General features: G+C 46.6%; 1 protein-coding gene across 7 annotated transcripts in view; it reads left to right on the forward strand.

The window, feature by feature from the left end:
• SLC8A3 (solute carrier family 8 member A3) overlaps positions 1-26,750 on the forward strand; it is a 127,514-nt gene that overhangs the window by 98,361 nt on the left and 2,403 nt on the right. For 2 of the 7 annotated variants that reach the window (XM_059691956.1, XM_059691951.1), the window contains 5 exons: positions 10,208-10,314; positions 17,595-17,612; positions 22,057-22,181; positions 22,684-22,783; positions 24,530-24,805. In XM_059691956.1, the coding sequence (XP_059547939.1) occupies positions 10,208-10,314; positions 17,595-17,612; positions 22,057-22,181; positions 22,684-22,783; positions 24,530-24,805 (626 nt within the window). Of the gene's footprint in view, positions 1-10,207; positions 10,315-12,923; positions 13,028-17,594; positions 17,613-22,056; positions 22,182-22,683; positions 22,784-24,529; positions 24,806-26,750 lie in introns of all 7 variants that reach the window. The other 5 variants (XM_059691966.1, XM_059691968.1, XM_059691961.1 and 2 more) reach the window with 5 other exon arrangements.

Below are 26,750 nucleotides of genomic sequence, written 5' to 3' on the forward strand. Positions count from 1 at the left end.
GTTATCTTAGATGCAGAAAGACAATATGCTCAATTAAGGTGCAGATTGACCTTTGTCAGGGAAGATACTGGCCTAGGACATGACTACCCACTATAAACTGCTTTTAGTTGAAGTTTTAATTTCAGACCATGCTTTGTGGTTATTTGAGGTCTCTGAGTTTGCAAGGCTGCCATGCAGGCCTTCCCTGAGCTTGGCAGGTTAGCATGTGGCCCCTTTTTTCGTCCACAGCACTAATGGTTATGAATAATTATTTGGATAATTATTTTTATGGCATCAGTCACCACTTTACTGATGTCATGACTGAATAACCGAGGTGACAGTAACCAGGTTCTAGCCAAGGTGATTCCCTTTATGCATGTTTTGAAGGCCAAAGGAGCTTAGATCTGTCTGGGAACACAGAGGGGAGCGATTGTGTGGCCTTTGTGTAAGAGTAGCCCAATGACAGTGTTCTGAAGAATATGGGTAAGAACGGAATCAGGGGACTAGCTGGGTCTGACACAGTATGCCTATCAGTATAATCACATGTTAAGTGTCAAGTCAGGTTCTGCAGTCAGTGGGGGAGTGATATGTTTTGATTTTCTTTAAGAATATTAAAAGCACTCTGACTGTTGAGGGGGGAATGGACTGTAACAGGGCTAAAAAAATGGACGCAGGGAGCCATTCCAATGGGGGTGGCTATTGCACATATACCTACACACAGACACACACAGACACATACACACACTCACATATACACATACACTCAGACACGCACACAGCTGAGTAAGATCTGTGGTTTCCAAAAACAAGGGTTGTGTTTTTTTTTGCTTATACTGTTACTCACAAAAATCCTAAGAAAGAAATAAGGTCTCTTGTCCCTGTCTGGACTCAGAGAGGGGAAGGGCCTGGAGAAGGCAGCAGGGTAGAAGCAGCAGCAGAACTCAACCCCCGAGCCTTTGCCTTTTAGTCCCATGTCCACTCCTTATACCACAGGCATGGTGGCACGAGAGTGGATGGGGGTTAGGGTGAGATGAGTCATGTGAGGGCAGGCTCGGGTCCTGTGTTTATGTAAAATTTTGACATCTTGTTCATCCTGGACTTCTTGCAGTTTTTAAAAAAATAATTACATTTAAAAATATTGCATTAAATTAGGATATGTCTTGATCACATGTATACTCATCCATTCAGGAACATAGAGCACTCCCCACCATAGGGCAGCAAAGAGGAAGAGTGATCTTTATTGTGGCTTAACCAGATGAGAGGACTCTTGTACTAGCAAAAAAAAAAAAAAAAAGTGTACTTAGACAGCGGATGAGCACGTTAACTTTCCAGTGTGAGCATGTGCGCGCGCACACACATGCACACACACACATTTATCTTCGCATGGAGGCCATAAGCAATAGTCAAGCTTAGGAGCCTCCTTGAGGTTTGTGGTATTCTTGAAACGAGACCGATTTGCGCTTCCCGGGCAGTGCTAGTAAGTTGATTTCCTCCATGGAGGTACTAACTTTCCTAGAGTTTAGTAATACTCACTACCCCGTGGAAATTCCACATAAGCAAACTAAGGGGAGGTGCAAAAGGGATGTTTTCTATACACGTTCACACCACTAGATTATACATCTCATGATAGCAGGAACATGCTTCAGATAAATAAATGGGTGGGTGGGTGGATGGATGGATGGACATTACCGAGAGCTTCCAATTCCTGGGATGAAGAGTTTAGTCTTTCTCCTCTATGAAAGGGTGGAGAGGATAAGAATTTGTGATTTAAAATCTTTTCTACCCTGTAGAGCTGCCCTGCAAGTAGCCTTCAAAAAGGAAGGTGCCTACTTGAGAAGACTTCCTTTTAAAAAAATTGAAAACCCCCTCACTTTGTCCTGACCTTTGAGAAATAAAGTGAGTGGCCCCTTTAGGGTTGTTGACAGCACTTTGCCTCAACTGGCATCAGACGCCCTTTCCCTATAGCCAAAGGTAAGATGCTCTGCAGGCATTGGGAAAGGGGCCTTTAGGAAAGCCCCGGGTTGATCACCAGCTACGCTGCCCAGTGATGAGCCCAGACATTCCAGGATGGATAGCGTCAACGTCAAGTCTTCAAACACCTGGGGGTATGCGTCCGTGGACATGCCCATCAGTCAGATCTTAATTGTCAGTGGAGACAAAAAGTTCTTACGTTTTGCCTAGGGGAAGCCACATCCTTGTGGGGTTTCTTTGATCAGCCCGACTAGTCATAGGTATGGAGAAGTTGCAAGCAGCATGGTCCATACACATTCATACACCCTTCCCTCCTACTTTGTACCTCTCTGCCTGCTCATCCTCCCACCCGCCTGTTGCAGGAAGTTCTTCAATGAAATCCATCTCTTTCCTTAGCCTGTCCCATATTCCTGTGGGTTCAGGCATGTAGGTGAACAGTGAATCAGGCGCGTCTGCCAAGCAGGTCTGCTGCCTGCAGTTGTGCCAGTTGTGCATAAAGGCCCCTGAGTGGAGGCTGACATGGAGCCAGCGCTCTCTGTGCCAAGCCCTGCACCCTACCACGTTGCTATGCAAGCCAGAGGAAGGCACCTGGCATATATACCGAGCGGTATATATCCAGGCTGTATCTTTTCTCAACCTTGCATGAAGGTGCTGTATAGCCTAACAGTGGCTCTGCCATCAGGGCAAAGTATTCTGATGACCAAATAGATACTGCAAGACAGTTCCAAGAGATCATCTGGCTCCATTCATCAAGTACACAAGCCTCCCCTGTTAGTTGGCTATTGCTGTGTAACAAATTGCCATAAACTTAGAAGCAGAGCACAATACCCACTTACTATCTCACAGTTCTGTAGCTCACAAGTCCAGGTATGGCGTGTCTGGGTTTCTGCTCAAGGCTGGAATCAAGGTGTTGGCTGGCCGGGCTTTTATCTGGAAGCTCTGAGGAGGTGTCTGCTTCTGAGCTCATTAAGGTTATTGGCAGAATCCTGTCTCCTGTGGCGTGAGGACTGAAGGGCCCTGTTCCTTGCTGTCTGTCATCCAAGGACCACTCTGTTCCTAGAGGCTGCCTACACTCCTGGCCACGTGACACCCTCCATCTTCCAATCAGAAATAGCGTACTGAGTCCTTCCCATGCTTGGAAGAGTTTGATGCAGTAATCCCTCTGGCTTCCCCTTCCTCTGCAACCTGAGAAAGATCTCTGCTTTTCAGGGTCCATGTGACTAGATCAGGCCCACCTGGATGACCTCCCTATTTCAGTGATGGCGAACCTTTTGAGCTCGGCGTGTCAGCCTTTTGAAAAACCCTAACTTAACTCTGGTGCTGTGTCACATATAGAAACTTTTTGATATTTGCAACCATAGTAAGACAAAGACATATTTTTGATATTTATTTTATATATTTAAATGCCATTTAACAAAGAAAAATCAACCAAAAAAATGAGTTCGCGTGTCACCTCTGACATGCGTGTCACCTCTGACATGCGTGTCATAGGTTCACCATCTGCCCTATTTGAAGGTCGGCTGTGGCATATAACAACTGTATCATATAACATTATGGGAGTGACGTCTCACCATAATGACAGGTCCCAGGGATTCGGGCAGAACATCGTTAGTGAGACATTTTAGAAAGTCAACCTAGCACAGCTTCCTCACCCGCTCACGTTCCTTTTAAAAGCCAAACCTTTGAACCTTTTTCTCCCCAAAGGCTTGCTTGAATAAGCACATTAATACCTTACTTTATCAGATAGTGACACATTTTGAGCACACACTAGCATGTGGTCAAATAATGTGTAAGTCAGTCAGAACTACCTTTTCCCACCCTAACCTCTCTCACACATTCTGGTAGATTCTGACTTTTGTCAGTCGTATGTTGCCAGTGGCTCCCACCAGTTCACAAGAGCTGATTGTTACATGTTTAGGAATTTTGCAAGCTGGTTGTTAAACCTATTTGGAGCTTAAAATTGACTACAGTGGGAGTAATTTATACCGTGGGAGGCACATTCCCCAAATCAGGGTTCCTCCTCCCACCCCCTAGACGGCTGGTTTACCAGTGGCCCACTGGGTGCAGACCTTCATAGTTCATCTACTTGATCTCAGGTAGCATGCAGGATCCTGTCTGTGGCTATCGGATGCATGGTCATCGTTTTACTTTTTAATGCCACCAGGAATGGGGCGATCACTCCCTGCTTAGATGTGATGCTGGGTGGTAGAGGTGACGCCTGCCTTCCTGCCAGTGGCCCCAGTCCTTCGGAAGCAGCACTGGTGACAGCCCCAGAACCATTTGGAGAGGCTGTCATCTCCCCCTGGAGAATCTCTCCTGTGGAGCCACATATCAGGTCCCGGTTAGAAGTGCAGTCCTCAGAGCCACACTGTCTGAAATTCGAATCCCAGCTCTGCCACTTACTTAGCTACGACCTTGGACAAGTCTCTTAACTTTTCTGGGCCTCTGGCTCCTCATCTATAAGATGGAGGTAAAAAATAGTACCTACCTCACCATTGTGGTGAAGATTAAATGAGATAATATGGCGCTAACTGGTTTGGCTCAGTGGCTAAAGCGTCGGCCTGCAGACTGAAGGGTCCCAGGTTCAATTCTGGTCAAGGGCATGTACCTTGGTTGTAGGCACATCCCCAGTAGGGGGTGTGCAGGAGGCAGCTGATCAATGTTTCTCTCTCATCAATGTTTCTAACTCTCTGTCCCTCTCCCTTCCTCTCTGTGAAAAATCAATGACATATATATTTTTTTTTAAAAAAAGAGATAGTATGTACGGAGAGAATAGCATCTTGCCTGGCATGTTCCTATCTCACAGGTTTGTTGTGAGGATTAAATGAATAGAACAGTGCCTGGCACAAAGCAAGCACTATATACATTTTAATAAATTATTTTAAAATGTGGTTTTTAGGCCCTTCATCATCCTGGTCACCCTACTCTGGGTATATTTCAGTGTCCCCCTCAAAATGTAGTGTCAGAATGCGCCTAATGACGCCAGCCTCTGGTTGACGTGCTACGTGTTGATTCTAGCCCCCCACCTTTTCCCAACCAGCAACAGCATTTGATCAGCTGCCTCCTTTCACCTAAATTTTGAAGAGTTAGACTTCTCCAAGGAGTCCTGGGCCCTGGACCAGCAGCCAGTGCAAACTCTGGAGCTTGTTAGAAATGCAGAATCTCAGACCCCACCCCAGACCTTCTGAACCAGAATCTTCCTTTAACAAGATCCCCAGGGGTGATGCATAAGCGCATCAGGGTCTGAGAAGCACTGTTGTGGGGGACCCTATCTACAAGAGAAAATAGGTGGAAGCATCCTAAACCTCCTCATGGGACAAGGAGACGTTCCCCCAGACCTTGGTAGGGTGAGGAGGGTGGCCGTGTTGGGCTGTCAGAAGGTGGTTGGAAGTGGGAGGGGCTTTTTGTCCTGGTTCAGAGCCAAAAACCTGCCAGGGAAGAGATGGGAGCTGCTGCTGCCCAACCGGGAAGATAAAGACTAAAAAAGAACCTAACACAGAAATGTGAGGCTTCTGAAGGCTCCCGTGGAAAGGCTAAAAACTCCGCCATCAGCTCTCTGCTATAGCCCCGGGTCAAGGAGCAGCCAGTGTAAATTTAGAAATGATGAAAAGGAGCCCTTCTTGATCTGGTGAAGAGCCACTTCAGAGGAACCAGGAGGGACGAGGTCACTGAGTCAGAGATTATTTAGAGATTATTTCTAGCGAGGGAGGGCCAAAGGGTTAGGAAGCCACCTGCTCACACCACAGTGCAGAGGCACACGCACTCATTATCTGCCTGTGCTGCCTGAATTTAAGTGAGGGATTTCTGTGGTCCCTCACTGCGGCCACAGCTTGGGGATGGTACCCAGAGCTTACCCATCTGCTTGTCTGAAGTTAGCTATAGGAGTAACAGGAGACAAGCGCTAAAATCCCAGCTCTGTTGCTTACCAGCTGTGTGACTCTGGGCAACTTACCTAACTTCCCTGAGCATCATTGTCTTGTCTTCTGATTTTTTAAAAAAATACATTTTTATTGATTTCAGAGAGGAAGGGAGAGGGAGAAAGAGATAGAAACATCGATAATGAGAGAGAATCATCGATCAGCTGCCTCCTGCATGCCCCACACTGGGGATTGAGCTCAAAACTTGGGCTGGGAATCAAACCATGACCTCCTGGTTCATAGGTCGACACGCAACCACTGAGCCATGCCAGCCAGGCTGTCTCATCTTTTTAAAGGGGAAGTAATAATGGATATGTTTCACAGTTTAAATAGGCATGAAATAAGGAAGTTCTCATGGTGCTGAATATAATGTAAATGCATGTATTAGCTTACATCCTTGTAGTAGTCATTCATCCATTCAACAAGTAAATACAGCTCCCTCCCCCTTTCACCTGAGAGGAACTCAGTGGTTGAAGAGCAGCCTTTTCTCTTCGTAGTACCCTGAGCACCAGAGAGGCCTGATTTGGAATTGGGTGTCTTCAGTGCAAAGGAATCTTCTGAGGGGCCAGCCAGGCAGCTCAGCAATGTGTTTTCTAATCCCTTCTGGGCTGTTGGTGGGAGATCTCCTGGGAGCATCTCCCTAGCAGCACAGCCAGGTCTTAGCTGGGAATGCTGCATGCGTTCACACCCCCTGCAGCAGAAGGCTCAGAGCGGAGGCGGGGGCAGTCCCTGGAGCCTTGGAAAGCATGCCTGCCTCAAGGAGCAGCTGCTCTGGATAAGCTGACCCCATGACCATTTAGTAAGTGCCACTGGGACGGAAGGAGGCATTGGGAATAGGAGAGGCTTAGGGTCCAAAAGCCCTAGCCTAAACCCATGAGTTAGATCCTGGCCTGCTGTTGGAGACCTCTCCCATACACGGAACCAATTAGCAGGCTAACAAACTAAGAGTATAGTTCAGTGGCATTGGGATTCTGGCCTCTTTGTTTCACTGAGAATCCTTAGGCATTCTATCAAAATAGCTTTCATTTTTTTTGTCCCTAATGAGTTATATTTTTACTACAAAAAGGCAATGTAGATTGATTTCATGAAGCCTCAAGTGTGTTAGAAATTCACGATTAGTCACTCAGCAATTCATTGTTGAGGGAGAGCCTCCTCTATGCCAGGTACTAGGATTACAGAGGCAAATTTGAGATAAGTTTCCCTTCCTCATGGCACTCACAGTCTAGTGTGGACAGACAGACTATAAACAAGTAAGTTTATAAACTAACCAGCTAACTTCAGGCTGTGATTAGTGCACTGGAGGGAATGAGCAGAGGTGGAAAGTGACCCATGGTGGAGAGGTGGAGATGGTGGGGAGGAAAAAAATCCAAGGAGAGAATGTGGCCATGGAAGGCTCTCCAAGGAGGTGATGTATACATGGAGACTCAAAGGTTGAAGATATGCATAGACCCAGACACGGAGAACAGCAACGGTGCTGCCCTAAGTGGGAAATGTCTTGATTTAAGGAACAGAAAGACCAAGGGGAGAATGTTATGAATGAAGTCAGAGAGGTCAACAGCACCTGTATCATACAAGATCCTATAGGTCACAAAGGATTTTATATCTATCCAATGTGGGCCTGGATTGCATTTTAAATAGTTAATCTTGGTTGTTATGCAGGGAAGGATTTACAAGTAGAGGGCAAAGAGAGGAGCAGAAAAATCTCTTAGGAGTCTATTGCAAAGTTCAAGGGAGAAGTAATGTTGTTTTGATCCAGGTCTTGATAGTGAAGGGAAAGATGGTGGCAAATTAATAAATTAGGGTTGGAGGAAGGAATAGGGGGGCGGGGGGTGGAGGAAAGAGGGAAAGGAAGGAATTAAGGGTGATTCTAGGTTTGGGGCTTGAGCAATTTGATAGATGATGGTGCCATTGATGGAAATGGGGAAGAATAAGTTTGGAAAGAGAACTCAAGACCTGGCTGGTGACTCCGATGGAATTTAAATGTTCTTGGGCCTCATTTGTGGCTTGAGCAGAACTGAGAACTTTCTCAGTTTTCAAGAGCTGCAAGGGATTTCTCTGGGCTTCAGGCAAGGTGACACCTTATGTTCAAACAGATGTGGTGCCTTCCCCAAGGATGATCTCAGTGACGGTATCTCACACCTGCCTCCTCCACGCATGACACCCTCCAACGAGTGGTTCCAGCTAGCTAACCCAAATTCCTCTTGCCACTACCTGATGTCTGTCCTCATTTCCCTATCTTCAACTAAGTTGTGGGTGGCTTCTCGTATTCTGTTTTTCTGCTCACTAAAAGTCACAGGAAGCACAAGTCAGGCTATGTTTTATGACATGTGATCTGTCTAGCCCAGAGCTTGTTGCAGACAAGGGCATGGGACCAGATTTTGGGAGATTATGAGAGTTGCTCCCCATCCTACCACCCTTCACGTTCCAAGTCCCTCAACCCATTTTGGGATCTAGCATCCTGCTTCAGCCACTTCTTTCTTAACCTGACTTCTATTTCCAGCCTGTACCATATCTTGGGTCACCAGTTCTATTTATTGATTTCCCCTTATTTTGTTACTTAATGCCTGGACATGATAAGATCCCCTTATTTATTACTCTCAAACCACCAACAAGGTCATGTGGCTCTTAGTAACCATGGTCGCTATTTATTAAACACTTACTAGGGAAACATGCACCCTGTCAAGCACTTCCCATGCATGACCTCATTTAAGAACACTATGAGGTAGGTACTAGTATTCCACTTTACAAATGAGACTTGGAAAGCTTGGGCAAGTTGCCTGATGTCACCAGCTAATGAGAGGTGGGGGCTGGATGAGACCCCAGGCGTCAGTCTCCACTACCAATGCCATGCTCTGGAGGAAGGAAGGAAGGGCAAAGTGTTGTGGCCTTTTGGAGCTGAACATTCATCTTCCTATGGTGGCTAGCCAGGTGTGTCTGTGACTGGGATGGGTGCGGCAAGTAAGGAGGGGATAGAGTCTTTGTTTTTGAAGCACTGGGCACTGGGGCCAGGGTGAATTAGCAACTGCTGCTACATCCACTCCAGGAGCAATGAACCCACATCGCTTCTATGGGATTGACAGTGTGGACAAAGGAAGCTCTGTAGACACCCAGCTCTAAGGGTGATTTGAAAAAGCTCGGAGGAGCAGAGCGGTTGTCCCAAGTCAGAATGTGAAAATATTCCTACTTTATAACAACAAATAACAGGAGGATCTGAAGGCCTCAGTCTCCTCAACAAAGGCCAGGTCTCTGAGTCTGAACGGGGGCACGCCCACAGGCAGCTGACAGGGTTTCTGCGTGATCCCATCCTTCCTACGGCCGAGGGAGACTCAGCTCCACACCTGCCCCATCCAGCAATATCTCACACCCCCTGGGCCCGGCCTAAACATCTTGACTCAGGTCCAGTCCTGAAATATCCCCATCATTAAGCAAAGGTTGGAAGAGGCCTGGCCTAGGTTCGTTTTTTAAAGCTCCTAGTAATATAGAAAAGAAAAAGAAAAGAAAAGAAAGAAATGCAAAACAGGGTGACTAAAATTGGTTTATATTTTTCAATGTTTAAATTAGCAAAGTAACACCTTTTAATATAAAAACCAATATAATTGTGCTAGTCACAATATCACCGTAGGGTTTATAAACTCATCACAATTCAGAGGATGCTGGAGTTAATGTGACCTGGTCCATGTTTCCCTGGGGCTGCAAAGCTCATTTGGAGAGAGAGAGCCTTGCTAGCTTCTGAGGCCCATTGTGGAGTCCCAGAATGTGCAACTCAAGCCGAATGGAGCCTCCTGGGCTCCCTGTGACAGTCACTGCCCAGAGAAAGGGAGAAGTCCTGCTATTTTCAGTCAAGACTCCCACCGGCCAACTCCCCCCGCCCCCTTTACTATAAAATAAAGCTTTCAGAGCAACATCAGCTGGATAAGGCAGCATGCATTATGGGAGGACCTAAATGCCTGAGCCATTATATGTGTAGTATTTCATGGCTCTTGAACTGCCCTGGGATGGTGTAAGCATTATTCAACCTGCTGTATCCCAATTAAAGTATTTGTCCAAGGTCACATAGCAAATCCAGGACCAGAACCCAGAACCTTTGACTGTAAAGCCTGTGCTCTTTCCAGTCTTCACATCTGGTCATGTCATGAAGCCACATGAAGCCCAGGAGGGGCCCGGTGAGGCAGGGAGGGGACTGGGGCAGCCCCTGTCCTTCATGCCCCTGTGGTGTTGGGGCAAACTTAGACCTTTCTGGACTTTTTCACTGTTTCCTTCTCTTCCTGTTTCTCCTCCTGGCTGGCTTGCCCCCCTCCCCCTCTACTCCTTGCTTATGATACTTATTTTTCCATCCACAGCAAAACAATTCCCATCAAGCTAATTGATGGTGAGGCATATGAGAAAAACAAGAATTACTTCATTGAGATGATGGGCCCCCGCATGGTGGATATGAGTTTTCAGAAAGGTGTAGTACCCTGTCCTCCACACTAACATTAACATTCTTCTCTCCTTTCTTTCTTTCTTTCTTTCTTTCTTTCTTTCTTTCTTTCTTTCTTTCTTTCTTTCTTTCTTTCTTCCTTCCTTCCTTCCTTCCTTCCTTCCTTCCTTCCTTCCTTCCTTCCTTCCTTTCTTTCTTTCTTTCTTTCTTTCTTTCTTTCTTTCTTTCTTTCTTTCTTTCTTTCTTTCTTTCTCCAATCTGTTTGTCTCCTCTTCCCCTTTCTTCTACCTCTCTGGTTCCCTTTCCCTTGTTTCCTTTCTTGTTCTCTCTTTTCCTCTCTCCCTCTTCTCTCTTTGCTTCCAGCTGTGTGCTAACATCTGCCAGCCTGTCACATGGTATCTGTAAGAGGGATGCTCAAGAGCCAGTGGTAATTTTTGTAAGATGGGTAAATGGATATTGGGAAAAACAGAGAGAGAGAGAGAGAGAGAGAGAGAGAGAGAGAGAGAGAGAGAGACAGCCCTGAGAGTATGTGTATGAAGCTCCCTAATTCTCCTAAATGGCATAATATACAGGAAAGAAAAAGACCAGATAGCACAGCGCCAGGCAGGACAGCAGCCCTTGGAAATTCGCCAAGGTTCTCAGCACGAATTTTCATGGGGCCGCTATTCTCAGGGCTGAGCTTATAGTCCCTGGGCATTGAGAATCACTGTATTTAGATTTAGATTCTGTTTGTGGTTCTTCCCATTCCCCAGTGCAGGCCTTGGGAGCTATCTTATCTGTTATATTCCCTGCTCTCAAGGTGTGTTTCTCTCCCTGACCTTGACAGAGCTGAAAGCACAGGTTTGAGTTCCAGGTCTAGGTCAAAGACCTATTTGCAGTTCTCTGCTGTCCCTATGAGGAGCATCTAGATAAAGAGGCAGAGAGTTACAAGAGTGGGGAAGAGGATTCTGACCTGAGTGGAAGCTTCACCAAGAAGTCAAAGGACTTCTCAGAGTGGATGGAGCTTTTGTCTCCAACTTAAATGACCCATACACTCCAGGCCTCTAAGAGGGAAGCTGGAAAATCCTCTTCTGGATAGATAACACTGTGGTGGGGGAGCTGCCGGTATTTTCAGCACTACACCTTCCCTGGCAGAACTGTCAGTCATATTCCTTCAGGCCATGCCCATGGTCACACAGCAGCCCGCTCCCATCACACAGCCGAGTCCCTGCAGTGGGACAACAGGCTGGACTCACATCTCGTAGACAGCCCAGGGTCTGGGGCCTAGGGAGAAGTTCCCAGAAAATGCTTCTTGATGATCAGTGAGTTTTGTCTTTTCCACTATAAGCAAGGTGTCCAAAAAAGTGCTAGAAAGGTGACCAAAAAGTGTACTCACAAAACACACACACACACACACACACACACACACCAGCAAGTCCTGTGCCTAACAAACCAGCTCAGATCAGCCTACCTTTTCATACAAAGCAAAGACGAGCCTGCCTTTAAAATGGAGGAGGAACCTCAGAGGCTCTGATTAGACATTTTAGGCTATTGTTTATTAGCACTTCTTTGCCCTTTAGAAAGCATTTAAGTCCAGAGAGAGAGAAAAAAAAAATCATGGCTCACTGTTGAGGTCCACCCGGTTCCATGGAGGAGCCACACAGGGAGATCCGAGCCCACACAGCAACTCCATGATGATGGGCCTGTGCCAGTCTCATGCCAGCCTTCAGGGGGGAGCTATTTTCAAGAAAACGTTGATTCTCTGATGATTTGTTTTTAGAAGACACAGTGTTTTGTTGAGATGCCCAGAAATGAACAGAAGCCCCCATCACCTTGTCCCTTGGATCCTTGGGATTTAAAATGTGATGATTTACATCACGTTCTTCACGCTTTCCCAAGAACGCATCAGGTGTAATAGTAAAGGAGTCCTATATCAGATAGCATTAAAACATCTTATGTTAGTTTCCACCATGGAAGCCCTGTGAGATAAAGAATGAGATCATAGGATTTCACCCTCCATGCTTTCTCTCTCTCTCTCTCTCTCTCTCTCTCTCTCTCTCTCTCTCTCTCTCTCTCTCATTTCCCTTCCTTATACTTTCCTAATAAAATTTTCTTTATGAAGCTCACATAAGAAGTGGGTATATACACAAGGAATGGAAATAAATTCCTAGCTAGTTCTGTTGACATATTTCCTGTAGTAGAAGGCTACTGGGTCATACCCAGTAGTTTACCTGCTGCCTAAAGAAATGCCACTGTTACCATGTGACACCCAGTGGAATGTGCTGCCCAACTCACTTCCTACTAACCATCAGCAGGATCTGAAATGACTCCTCCCCACCATCAACCCCTTCTCCCTTACCACTCCCTTGCTGTCCTTCTGGATCCCTTTCATCCCTTTGCCCTCTTTTCTTTGCCTCCTGGCTCCCTTTCCCTCTCATCCATAAGGACAGTTATGACCAAGAAGACAAAAAAAGCTAAGACCATTTTTTAAACTATCAGAACAATACAATCCACCTTAGTCTTGTCAAAGCCACCATGGCGGGACTGGGCTGCATGTGCCAAGAATGATGGGGGATGATTTTAAAGGCTGTGCTCCAAGTGACCAACCAATTTGCTGACCCATTCGACACACACTCTCTCTCTTGTTGTCCCTACAGGAAAACCGTAAGGGTTAAAATAGTAGATGAGGAGGAATACGAAAGGCAAGAGAATTTCTTCATTGCCCTTGGTGAACCGAAAAGGATGGAACGTGGAATATCAGGTGTGAGATTCTTTAAAAAAAATAAATAAGACAACAAAAAGAAAATTTTTTAAAACAAACTGAAAAGCAACAACAAAAAAAGCAACTATATTTTTTCTCCCTGTTTTTGGTCCCTTTTCCTCCTTCCTCCTTTTGACCAACATACTTTTTTTTTATTCTTTTCCCTCCTGTATTCTCGCTCTCACCCTGTTTCGGTATCATCTCTGCCTTCTCAGCCTTAGCTTACTTCCAAGTCCTCCTTTCCCACCTTTTGGGCAGCACTGCAGCCTCGGCTCCTCATTACCTTCATGAGTTACTTCCGCCTTGTGCTCCAATTATCTGATTATCACTGTCCTCTGCACTCTCCCCTGCAGCACCCCCCCCCCCCACACACACACACACGCACACAATAACCTGTAAATGAGGGGATTCCTTGGTGGGTGGGGAGGAGAAGAAAAAGAAAGGAATGTGATGCAATGCATGCTGGTGCCCCTTCCCTGCCTTCTTCCCCTCCCACCCCTCACTCTCTAGCCTGGATTGAATGGGGGAGGGGCTGATGGGGGGCTGGGGCCCATGTTGCAATGATGCTTTGACCGTTTTCTGCTGCGTTCCCCAACCTCCGTTGAATGCTTGGCAGGTTATTCATTTGCAGAGTGTCCCATAGGCCCCTCTGCCCTTCATGGAGGTAAGTGTTTTATCTGGCTATTTCACAGTTGGGTAGACAGTGGCATGAAAAGGTATGCCATTTGTCAGAGGTCACAGCTTCTGAGAACTCTTTGAGAGAGAGCTGGCTTCTGAGGTTGTCATGTAATCTGCAATCCTGAGCTATTCTTCCCCCCTTGGCATCCCACCCCATCCCATTCTACCTCTGTTCCTAGTCCAAGGTGGGGTACTTGATTCAGGCTACTTTAGGATAAGGCAATCCTTAAAGCAGAAAATTGAGAGTCTGCAAAGGGAAGAAAGTCTCCTTAGCCCTGGAGAAGGACTGATAATGGGCAGGCCTAGAGTATTGACTTTTCCAATTGGAGAAGGGACTCTAAATGGTGTAGCTGATGCTGATCCTTAAGAAACGGGTGTTGAAAAAAATAAAAAAGAAAAGAAATGGGTGTTGAATGGTTCACAGAAGGCTGACTTTGCTTCATACCTGCAAATGAGCATATTACGCAGCTCCCAAGATAACCCGGATCCCACACCAGAGAAGTGGCCTCATCTCCTTACTTCTGGACACGCTGCCTCTTAGAATACCTGCCAGGGTTCCATTTCTAAGGGATTGGTTATGTTGCAGCCAAGGTAGAGGTAAGGAAAGATTTCTTCCCTTGAAGAAAATGATTGGAAGCCACTACTTTGAAAGTGTTGGAGGAATATGTACAGGAATGGGTAAGGGTGCCCTTGGGAAATACCAAGAGGAGGACATTCTCACTCCCCTCCAAGAGACATATGCTGCTGGGAGTCTTGTGGAAGATTAAACAGACCCACCTGTTTGTCAGAAGGTGTGATGATTCTGCAATTACTTCATATTTGCAAGGACAGATCTAAGTGATTTGGCAGCTATACTTCCAAAGAACTATATTTCACTGACAGGTCTTCTTCTCAGACCCATAAGCTTGATCAGTTCTCATTATCTCCTGTGGACTCACTCTGCAGACTGGACCACTTCTGTGCCCACACTGGTTTGGACATACCTGGTGTTCTAGAAGCAGAAGCCCTCTCCATCGTCTATTACTCATTCTCTCCTTGGCCACTCAATAAGATGCTGCCATGAGCCTGACTGCCAAAGAGCGCTGGAAGAAAGAATGAAAAAAATCTCTGGCTCCATTGCTTCCCACATTGTATTCCTGCCAATCCTCCAATTTCTGCAACTGAGAATATTCTCAGAAATTGCCTCAACACCTGCCCTACCTCATTCCCACCTCCCTTGTGCATTTACTCCACATTCTCATGATTGGCTGGATGCAGCAGTCACTAGCTTCATCAGTTTTCAAGTCCCAAGAACTTAGGATGAAAGCAGCAAAAGGACCATATCTTTCCGGGGTAGCTGGAAAGAAGGCAGGGGCTCCGGACAAGACAAATAGGTTAGAAGTCTGTCCATGACTTTATTCCACCAGTAAAGAGGCTCTTCTTTTCTGCCTCCCCAATAAATTCCTACCAGCAGCAGGACAGACAGTGACCTAAGATAAACCTTGGTCAAACACAGACACCTGTGGATTCTCTACATTTGAGGACCCCTTTGTGCCGCACTAGATTCTCTGTCCAAGGAGATGTCCGTAAATCCCTGGTGGAGCCTAGTCCTGGAGGAGGGCATAGGTAAGAAGACAAAGATTTCATCAAGTCATCTGTGTGATATGCCCCAGTTCTTCCCAATGACCAAGATGCCAAGATGAAAGGTGCCAATAGGAAAGATGTCCCTTTCCTAGCCTCCTGTTCTGTTGTCTACTAGTATGGGGTTAATTTTTGGTTTCTTCAGTTCTTTCCATATTTTGGCATCAGACCATAAGGTGAAAGGTCATAAAGCTTGAATATCTAGACTCGGAATCAAATGAAAATCTATCCTGATTTCTAGAATTCCCTGCTGTTGTTGGAGTGAGAAATAGTACAGTGGAGATTGCTCTTCATTATCACTGCTGACTGGGAGAGTCTTAGGCATTCAGAATAGCATAGTCTCTGCATGGTCAAAATGGCAATTGCATTCTCAAAAAAGAAAAGTAAAGGACTGGATTTGAAATAGGAGATTGTATTCTTGGCAAACAAACCAGAGGTGAGATTAAAAGTTTTGGACAAGCTGGGGGAGGAGAAAAGGGAGGATGACTAGGAAACACCATTGCCCTGGAGTAGAGTAAGTATTGGGGTCTAGAGTGGACTTCTGAGAGCAATGGTGAGTAGCACAGTCAAGGGTGTTGGGCCTGGGCCTGGGCCTGGACATGGGAAGTCTCAATTGGGAAGGGAAAGCACTTTCCCCCACAAAATGGGGCCTGTTTGTGCCTCCTCTTAACACACTCATGGGCTTCCTGCGACAAGCTGCCCAGATGCTTCCAGTTGCTCGCAAAGCTGTCTTGTTTCCTGCTTGCCCCTGGGGTAGCTGAGCAGGGGGATAGAGGACGCTCACCTCACCCCAGGAATCAATGTAGGTGAAGGTTTAGCTTCAGCATCTCTCAGCAGCAGCAGCAGGAAAAACGCCCGGAGGGTATTGTGTCACTCAAAGCTGGATGAGATGGAACTCACTGACCCATCTTTAACTGCTAGGTGGAAGGTCTCAGATTCATGTTGAGAATGAGCAGAGAATGATGGAATTGCAGCTGACTGCAAGCCATCTGGCTGTGCTAGGGATGATCCTGGTGTTGGGAGGCGTGTCAGACTGAAAAAGAGGGCAGCAGGGACCTTTAATAAGAGTTGCTCCTTGTCTGACCTACTGGGTTGCTTGGGTCTCTGGTCTCCACTGGAAATGGGGCCCAGGAGGGGCTCTTTCATGCAGATTTATAAAAAGAGCAGAATGATCTATCTATCTATCTATCTATCTATCCATCTATCTATCATCTATCATCTCATTGTAGTAAGGAGATCCATTGATCCATTACCCCCTTGGAATTCCATATGGGAGAAACCAGAAAAAGTCAATTGATGTTCTCCCTGAATTTATACCATAAATATCCTGGATCCACATGTGTATTCAGGGACTGTGACTATGGGATGATGGGTCACAGGTCTGAGTTGTATTTCTAGAGAACTTTGGAACACGAAGGCCACCATCCAGAGATGTAGCACCACAGGATTTATGAAAAATATAATTGCAAAAGCATTTAGCAAATAGCAAACCTTTATTGAACAACTACTAGTTGCAGTGACCACCAGGCACAGGCAATCCAAAAATGGTAGGAGTGCACAGCCCTGACTTCCAGGCTACATCTATTTTAAAAACACACACACTCAAGGAAAAAGTTCTACAGGTCTTTCTTTCAGGGGAACTCAAAGTTCTGGTAAACACAGTAGCTATGAAGCCATCTGTGGCCGTGGAAATGTTAGGAACACTGGGAGGCTGAGCATGATCTAATTATGAGGTTAGGGATAGAAGACAAAATGGGGCACGGTTCCACTGTAGTACAACATTACTCAATGCCCTGAGCTCCTATTCAAGCCCCAGAGTCATATTCTCCACAGATGAGCCAGCTACTCTGGCATGCTGGATTCTCACTCCTTTCCAGAATGGATGTGATAACCTGATTCCTTAGGAGATCACGAATGGCCAACCATGTTTCTACTTCACCCACTTGGTCCCCCATCCTCACTCCTCTATCCCTTGACCCTCAGAGCTGCCGAGAAGGTGTGGGTAAACCTGTCATAACTGCAGGGCCCTGGTGCTCAGCAGTCTCTCCAGCGGCTCCCACCTCTTGCTGCTGCTGCTCCTGCTGCTGCTGCTGCTGCTGCTGCGCATGCTCCAAGTGCTGCCTTTCGCATGTGGCTGCAGAGCTCTCACCTACTGAGCTCACTGCCTTTTCTGCTGCTGCAACCACAAAGCCTGGGGACACTTTCAAGATGGGACCTTAATGCTCTTTCCTTTTCTTTCTCCCCTTCTCTGGTATCCATTTGCAAACAGCGCTCCTGTTGTCTCCAGGTAAGAGGTGCCTTGCCTCCCTCTCCTTTCTACTTCTTGCCAATGCCGTTATTCAGGTTAAGACTAATGTCCTGTGGTTTACTTAACAGGAACTATAAGCTCAAGTTAACCTGACAAGTTCTCCCAAAAGCCACGAAATTTATTTCCTCACTTGAAGTAATTGAAAGGAAATAGACAATGTCTTGAGCACCGTTCCTGTTGGTGTTCGTGGGCAAAGGCATAGGCTGGTCCTTTCTGGGACCAGGAAGGGATGGGTGGATCATCAGCTTCTCCCAAGTCTTCATTTATCTGTCATCTCAGACTGTGAGGCAAGAGAGGAGATGAGAAGTTAGAGCTGAATCTCCCAATAGGATCATGATGGCATTTGAAAGAAAATACTTTGATCTTGAGCAATCCAGGGAAAAAGAATCAGGAACTGCTGTGAGACCATGAAAAGCAATTTTTTAAGAATCTGGAATTTTACTGATCCTGGACATCTTTCATGTTAGCACAGCTGAGGTTTAAGTTGCTAGAACTTTGATTTATTTGTCACCGATACTTGAAGTCGAATGTGCTGTGAATAGCAAGGAGAATTAAGATATAACGGAGGGTGGGGATAGTTGTCCGGCTGGAAATAGAAGTTTCAGAGATTGTCTTTTAGAGGGATTGTCATGCAGAATCTCGAGCCTGTCGTAGGACATACACCTACTTGGACAGTGTGCTTGGATCAGTGGGGTCCAATGGTAAACAGCTAACTGTGAGCAGAGAGGAAAGCGTGTCCATCTCATCCAGTGACACCATAGCTCAGTGATGGCGAACCTTTTGAGCTCGGCGTGTCAGCATTTTGAAAAACCCTAACTTAACTCTGGTGCTGTGTCACATATAGAATTTTTTTTATATTTGCAACCATAGTAAAACAAAGACTTATATTTTTGATATTTATTTTATATATTTAAATGCCATTTAACAAAGAAAAATCAACCAAAAAAAATGAGTTCGCGTGTCACCTCTGACACGCGTGTCATAGGTTCGCCATCACTGCCATAGCTTGTGGTGCAGGCAAAGTGAGCACTATGAGATAGATGGCTCAATATATTTTGAAAGAACATTTTACATATTTATTTTTTAAATATATTTTATTGATTTTTTACAGAGAGGAAGGGAGAGAGAGAGTTAGAAACATCGATGAGAGAGAAACATTGATCAGCTGCCTCCTGCACATCTCCTACTGGGGATGTGCCCGCAACCCAGGTACATGCCCTTGACTGGAATCGAACCTGGGACCTTTCAGTCCGCAGGCCGACGCTCTATCCACTGAGCCAAACCGGTCTTGGCGACATTTTACATTTTATAAGTTCTTTGAACATACGAAAAATTCAGGTCCTTTAAGAGGCAAAGCATCTTACAGAATTCATTGGTGTTCAAAGCCACCGATTCGCTACTCCCCGGGTTTCAGAAAGGGGAAGTGTACATAGTGAGGACATTTGCCTCTTTGGAACCGTAAACAAAATATGTAGGCAAACCCCTGCGTTTTCAGTTCCTGAAAAAACAATGTCTCCAGCATCCTTGGCCTCTTGTTCCTTCTTCATACCAATTGGATAAGAACCATTTCCAACCCCGTATTTTCTACTAGTCTCCCAGGGTATGGGTGTCTAGCACTGGGTGTTCCTTTCCCACTTCACTCATCCTCTTGCCTGAGACGGCATTTGGGCTTCCTTGTTCTAACTTTTGCCTCCACCTCCCACCAACCATACATAAAAGAGACTATGATTTAACTTAAGCTTCTTTATCCTTTTAGCATATTTGCACAGACACGAATAGAAGCTTAAAAAGGAAAAGAAGGTGTTGCAGTATTTCCTAGATCTTTCCATCCAAACCTGCGAAACCTGTAATTTAGGAGCCTTTGCTTAGACTTTATATTCACTGGAAATTTTAAATCTTTGTTTGAATTTTTCTGAAAGGACAGGCAAGCATGACTAACAATGCCTGGTGGTGAAAGATGGAGGGTAAATACGTTCATTCTGAGCTACTGCACCAAGTGCAGGGACCCGGGAGTGAGAGCACGGGTGGCATCGCCCCACTTCTTCCCGAGGATGTCTATAGAGCATCCCTGGCAATTTATTCCTGTCAGGCCTGGCAAGCTCTGTGTTCTTCCAATATTTGCTCAGTTTTTCATCCTATTCTCTCTCCCTCCCTCCCTCTTCCTCTCTGCCTCTCTCTTCCCCCTCCTCCTTTTTCTAGATTTGAGAGTTTATTTAGTCAGTCTGAATATCAACATCACTTGCCATTTATTCTCTTTACTTGAAATTCTGAAGAGTCACATAAACCAGTGATCAGAATCACTATGGTCTTTTAGGTTTGAGATTTATTACTCCAGAAATTAATTTGAACTTAAGGAATGATTATTACAAAAATATAAAAGGGAGGAATTATTATAAAACCAAGACACTAAGTAAGAGTTGATTTAAATGGAATATATATATATATATATATATATATATATATATATATATATATGTATATATATATATATCTGTGGCTGAGGGAGATCCAAAGATAGAGGGTTGGTTATTTGTCAAAGACATTTCTGCAGAAAAGCTAGATGGAAAAACTGACTGTCACCACAGGGTGGACAGGTCAGTAGGTTGATCAATATCCTGCCAGGTGGATATAATGCTAGATTGATTGCTAGACATGGGGTTAGACAGGTACATTTAGATGTCACTGGGGAGCTCATTATATTGGTATATAGTTCTTGTGGCACATGTAAAGTATGACATGGGGGAATTGGGGAGAGGGTGGTGGAATAATACTGTCGCTGCTAGAATAGTCATTGTTATGTGGTGCCAAAACCCACAGGTAGAGGAAAAGAGTACCCATGCTTTTAAGGAATCTGTGTCTTTTTCCGAAGGCTTTTTCTCAGAATGGCTTGCAGTCTGGCTTCTAGGATTGCTAATTTTATAACCAGAACCTTGGATGTACCCAGAATTACCTTCAGAATTAACTAAGGAGAGACTCATAATTAAAGAATTAAAAGAAGCCAGGCTGCTAGAAGGTGTCTGCTGACTTAGAAGTATACAGAGGAACACAGAACCTGGAGAAATCATTATTGCCGAAAGCCACCACTAGCACTAACATTAGGACAGCACCACGGACAGCTCCCAAGCATTTTGGAATTGCCTTCTGTGTTTGGTGCCAGAGCCTGGGGTAAAACAGCCAGCTCAGGAATTCTCTGGGCACTCTCTTACCGTCTTCATTCAGGCCAACTGAGAAAATCCGTACATAAAATGGGCTCTCTGCTCGGTAACTTAGACCCTTGGCTTAGAGTCCGCTCAGTGAATTTCCTTGCAGCCTCAAGAGCTTGAGTCTGACCCCTCCCCACCTCTCACCAGTTCCCAAGGCAGAGAAGATCTTCTTGGCCTCTGACCCATTTTATCCTTGAGATTATCCAAAGGCCAGAGGATTTCCCTAGGATACTCACCGTGTGGAGCGAAAGCCATTAAGGAACGGAACCAAAGAAGTAATTGCATGCAAGAATGTGGACTTGGATGGGAGAATGTTTAAATACGCCCTGAAAGAAACAGGCTGCCAAGACCAGTTACCTAATTAAAGGGGAATAAAAAGATTCCATCTCTATTTCACTGCAATCCAGAACACAGGTCTTCACGGTGAAAGGGTCTTAAAATGGACTCCCCAGCTGAAGTGGAAAAAAAATTCTAACTGTTCCACGTGAGGAGGGACAACTGGTAAATGATTCAAGATGCTGCAGGACAAAGGAATGCCTTCAGAGAAAGTAAAGGAAGATCTCTCTTTTGTTGTGTTGGTTTTTTTTTTTAACAAATATTTGTGTTCCAAAAGAAACGTGCCTGCTTCCTGTTGGAAAATCATGAAGTTTTTTGGGAAAATCTTTCAAGTTTCTCATTGTGAGGATAATATCCATTTGTATGAAATGTAGATATTCCTGGAAACAGCCCCGATTTCTCCTTTATAAAGGGGACAGTGCCAAGAGTGCCGGAAGCTGATGTTACTATGAACCAGTGGACATTACCCTTGGATTAAATGTGCCTCTGACCTCCAAGAACTCTTACATGGAGTAGCTGAACAGTCAGGCACAACAGTTCAAAATTGTTAAAGATCCAGAGATAAGTTCCCATCTCTCCAATATCTCACCAAATAACTTAGGGACTGACTTCCCTTGGAGGAATTTCTCAGAAGGTCAGGTTGCTCGCTGAGGCATAAAATGGAAAGAAGGGTGCTTATGCCAGGCCTGCAAGGAAGCCTTGATGGTCTGATGGTCATAGAGTGTCCAGTGCTTTATAGAAAGAGGCACCCCAAAGTACACAGAATCCCCATTCCCAAGAGCTACGTGTTTTCTGCACCCTGCCCAGGCCTGCTACTCTTGAGTGTTAGATGTTTAGGGGAATGGAGAGCGTGCTAAAGCTGGTCTGGTTTTGTTTTGTTGCAGAGGTGACAGACAGGAAGCTGACTGTGGAGGAAGAGGAAGCCAAGAGGATAGCAGAAATGGGAAAGCCAGTATTGGGTAAACACCCCAAACTAGAGGTCATCATTGAAGAGTCCTATGAGTTCAAGGTCAGGCCATAAGTGAAGTTGAATTGAGTAATGGACCGGTGGGAGGGAGACGACCCAGAGTTTTGATCCCGTTTTACCACTGAATTTGTGAACTTGTAGTGCTAACCATTTTGTATCCAAGGAATATTGTGAGGACACACAACATAGCATATGGAATAAATGGGCTCTAAAGCTTCTAGATGTGTCATTGCTATGGCTTAACTGTATTTTTAAAACAAAGATACTAAAATTTACTACTCCAGAGCAAGGTTTATTGATATTATCACTGTTGTTCTCTGTTGGATTACTCTAAATATCCAATGTCAGCCGTCACAACCAAAGGAAAGGGAACTGGAAGGACTGCCCCAGCAGCTACCCTGCAAGGCCATTCCATGTGTAACTTGCAGAATGCACGCGGAGCGCCCTGGGATGGAGGGCGTCTTTCATTCCCTTGAAACACTAGACTCCTCAATGGTTCTGAGCATTCTAACCTCATGGTTCCAAGTTTGTATCTCCCTGACAGAAAACGGTGGACAAACTGATCAAGAAGACAAATATGGCCTTGGTCGTGGGGACCCATTCCTGGAGGGACCAATTCATGGAGGCCATCACCGTCAGTGCAGGTGAGAGGGTCTCAGGATGGGTACAGGCCTTGCTTGGAGAAGCAGGTAACAGCAGAATAATAAAACAGCCACATCGACAGCCTGCCAGTTTCTGGGAAGACCTCGGTGTCCGGTCTCTCCAGCTCTAGCCCAGATGCTTGCCTGTTTCACTAGGTCAGATTGACCAGTGGGACACCCCAGCTCATTTCCGTTGGGGAGGAATCATGGGGCAACTCAAAGAGCAGGGCTATCTCTGGCTCAAGACCTGGTTCTGCCATCCGAACTGGGACAAGCTATCCCATCTGGGCCTCAATTTCTTTGTCCCAAAAGGGAACTTTTGCTACCTTTCTCAGAAAAGTCAGTAGAAAGGTATCTCACTTGAGGATAAGATCCACTTGTATGAAATACAGATATTTAGTCTAGTACTAACCACAAGCTCCATCAATTCTGGTTCCAACATTCCTTCCCCTCATTAATTTGGTCCTCGTTTTTGTAAAATGGACCCAGAGTTTTGTTCCAATTTTACCACTGAATTTTTGAACTAGAGACGGGGGATTTGGAGTTTATGACACTTTGCTTTCACTCTCTGGCACATCTCCAACCCGGATGAACTCTTTCCTTTGGCATTTACTGAAGGGTCCCCTCAGGGGGACCACAGTGCAGCCAGCGTCCCAAAGGCCCACCAGCCTGTTGGAATGGGATGCCAAGGCTCTCATCACCACCACCAATATAGCCTCTCAGCACCACTGAGGCCTCCTTGTACCACCTTTTCTCTTTCATGAGACTTTGTTGTCATAGCAACCCATGGGGTCCTATCCCAAGGCCCCAGAGCCATTGCAAAGCACAGCCAGAAAGAGGGCTGCTGCTGCTGTGGCCGCTGGCCCACTTTCACCTGGCCTGCTTCTGAAGCTCCCAGTTCCCCCTCGGGTGACCTTACTTTGCCCCTAAAGAGATAGTACATGGAATCTAGGCCACACCATCTAACGCCTTCCCTTTTCAAAGGGAATGGAGGTTCAGAAACAAGAGCTGACTTACTCCAGGTTACAGATTCTCTCGTGGCAGAGTTGCAATTGGGACACCGGTGTCCTGACTCCTGCTCTTTGGAAACCCGCTTCCATGGGCTGTGCCGAAGCATTACAGAGGTCGCCCTTGACGAGGCGCCAGCGTGCCTCAGCATATCCTCTGCTCCCGGGCTGCTGAATGGGCAAGTCTGCCCACGTTTCCTGGCAAGGTCACGCGGAGCCCAGGCCCGCTCTGTCCCGTGGGGTGTTGGAAGGATGGCGCTGGCTCTCTGGTACGCCCACATGATCTGGAATGACAGCTGTCCCTCTGGGGATGGTTAACAACCAGAACCACGAGGTTATTGCAGCAGCCGTGTCAGGAAAATCCGAGAGGAGCCCCACTGGTGTCCAGTGAAGAGTGGGCGCACGGCTGATGTCACTTTTCCTCACCTAGGCAACCAGTGTAGCCCGCTCCACCCGCCTCTCTCCTCCACTGCCTTGCCCCCCTCGTGTCCTCCCCTGCTAGCTCTCAATCCCTTTCCTCTCTTGCTTATTCCTCTGCGCCCTGAATTCAGATTGACCAGTGGGACACCCCAGCTCGTTCCCCATTTCTCAGCTGTTTTCCGGTGCCCACGCCCTGGCCCGTGCAGGCTGCCCAGGAGCCTCCCCTCGGCGACGGTGCTCGTGATGGGGGTGAGACTCGACTTTCTCAGGAATGGGACCTGACCTCGCCGCCCTCGCCTGGGTCTGTTTGTCTTGCCTCCAGCAGGGGACGAGGACGAGGATGAGTCCGGCGAGGAGAAGCTGCCGTCCTGCTTTGACTACGTCATGCACTTCCTGACGGTCTTCTGGAAGGTGCTGTTTGCCTGCGTGCCCCCCACGGAGTACTGCAGTGGCTGGGCCTGCTTCTTCGTCTCCATCCTCATCATCGGTGTGCTCACGGCCATCATCGGGGACCTGGCCTCCCACTTTGGCTGCACCATCGGCCTCAAGGACTCGGTCACAGCTGTTGTTTTCGTGGCGTTTGGCACCTCTGTGCCAGGTGAGAGTGCAGGATGCATGGGTCTGCAAAGAGGATATCACTGGGCTCAAGTGACCTTTGCCTCATTATCTTCCTTACCAGCTCAGATCTGAGCTTAACAGCCCCTCTGCCGCTCAGGTGCACAGAAGTCAACCAGAGGTTAATGACGACATCACTAATGATAACTAACATTTCTCGAGCACCTTGATGTGTCAGGCACTAAGCAGTTTCCATGTTTTGTCCCTGTAATGCTCACCACAATCCTACTCAATAGGGACAGCTATTATGCCCATTTGACAGATGAGGAAACGGAGGCCCACAGGGGTTAAGTTACCTGCATAAGTGACCCAGTTTAGTAACCTCCGCATTATATGAATAGACCGCAAACAATGTAATTCAAAGGATATGGAGATTGTTCTCCTTCCATCTCCCTCTGGCAGTCCCTGAGAGGCTAAAGACTAGCCTGCTTGAAGGTGTCACAATAGAAATTCCCACAGGTATTCTTGGCCTCCTCTGCTTAGAAGGACATCTGTGAGTAAGAAGTGTCTTCCACTGGATCAGGCGAAGGAAGCTTAGAACCTCTTTGCTTTCTCACAAACACCTAAAGGTAGACAGGAACAGACATGCATTTATTCATTCATTAGACAGATATTTGCATATTTGCTGAGACTGATAGATCCTTGTGCTAGCTGCTGGGACTATAGTGGGAGGCAAGACACACACGCTTCTCCTCTCCACATGGACTTACAATCTAGTGACAGGGAGTACACCCAGCTCCTGTAATTAAAGTCATCTCGATAAAGTCTGTGAAGAGGAAGTACAGGTGCTGTGCAAGCATAAACGGGGGGGGGGGGGGGGGATGGGTGAGGCTGGGTCAGGAATGGCTTCTAAGAAGGGGATATATGTAAGCTGGGCTGGGGTGACAAGTGGCATGAGCAGGGAGACAGGGGCTGCATTCGCTCAGGCTTCTTACTTGAACCCTGAACTCCTGCTGGCCTGGCAGTTGCCACAGGAAGAGAGAGCATCCTCTGTAAGAGGGTTAGGCTGAGTCTCCGCAGACAGGACTCTGCTGGCGGGACCAGGGGAACCGTTGGGACCAGGGAAACAGATCCTCTGGAGAGTAAGTGAATCTGCTCACACTCTGGCAGAACCTCTTCCCCACACCACAGCACAGACCAGTGGGATTATGTACACATCGGTGATGCCAGAGGTCTGGCTATGATGGAGAGGCATCCGGTGGTAGACAGTTAGACGGATGATCCAGGGAAGGCTTTGTGGAGGATGCGCCTGGTGAACTCTGTTCACCAGGTCTCAAGGGACCAGAACTATTGGAGAGGAAGGAGCAGAAATGGGGGAAAAGGAACAGATGTGGGAAGAAATTGCCAAGGATCAGAGGCAAAAAGCAAGGTCATAGGTGCGCAAAGGCAAGAAGTCTTCTCTGGGTGCTCTGAGAAAAGTGGCAGCAAGGAGGCCAGCCAGGACAGCAGCCGGGGAGTGGGGGGCACTTCCAAGTTCTTGCAGTTGGTCCAGGGAACAGCTGGCAGTGTTAGGGGCTTGAAGAAGGTTGTGCCATGGTCTCCTCAGCTAATTCTGTGGCTTTGGCTGAAACTCTTTGGATGTAAGGTGATGGTATGGGAGGCTTTTAGGATCAGATCTCTTGCTGATTTCCCATTTGACCTTGGGTAGATTCCTTGACCCTTATTTTCCTTCCTTGTAAAATAAAACAGTGGCTATAGTCCCTAACAGTCCCTCCAGGGCCGACCCTCCATGCCCACATCCAGGGCCCTGTACTAGACACCAGCTGCGAAGGCTCACCTGCACGTCCCCATCGCGTCTCCCCAGTGTGTCCTCTGTCCCCGTGAACCCAGCACCTGTGGTGCTGTAGCCCACGGGCACTGAGCAATAAGCTGTCTGTGTTACTGAGTAAAGTGCCCCGGGTGACACTCACAGTCAGGCCTCTACTCTG

The sequence above is a fragment of the Myotis daubentonii genome, chromosome 1 (genome assembly GCF_963259705.1).
Source record: "Myotis daubentonii chromosome 1, mMyoDau2.1, whole genome shotgun sequence".
Taxonomy (NCBI): Eukaryota; Metazoa; Chordata; class Mammalia; order Chiroptera; family Vespertilionidae; genus Myotis; species Myotis daubentonii.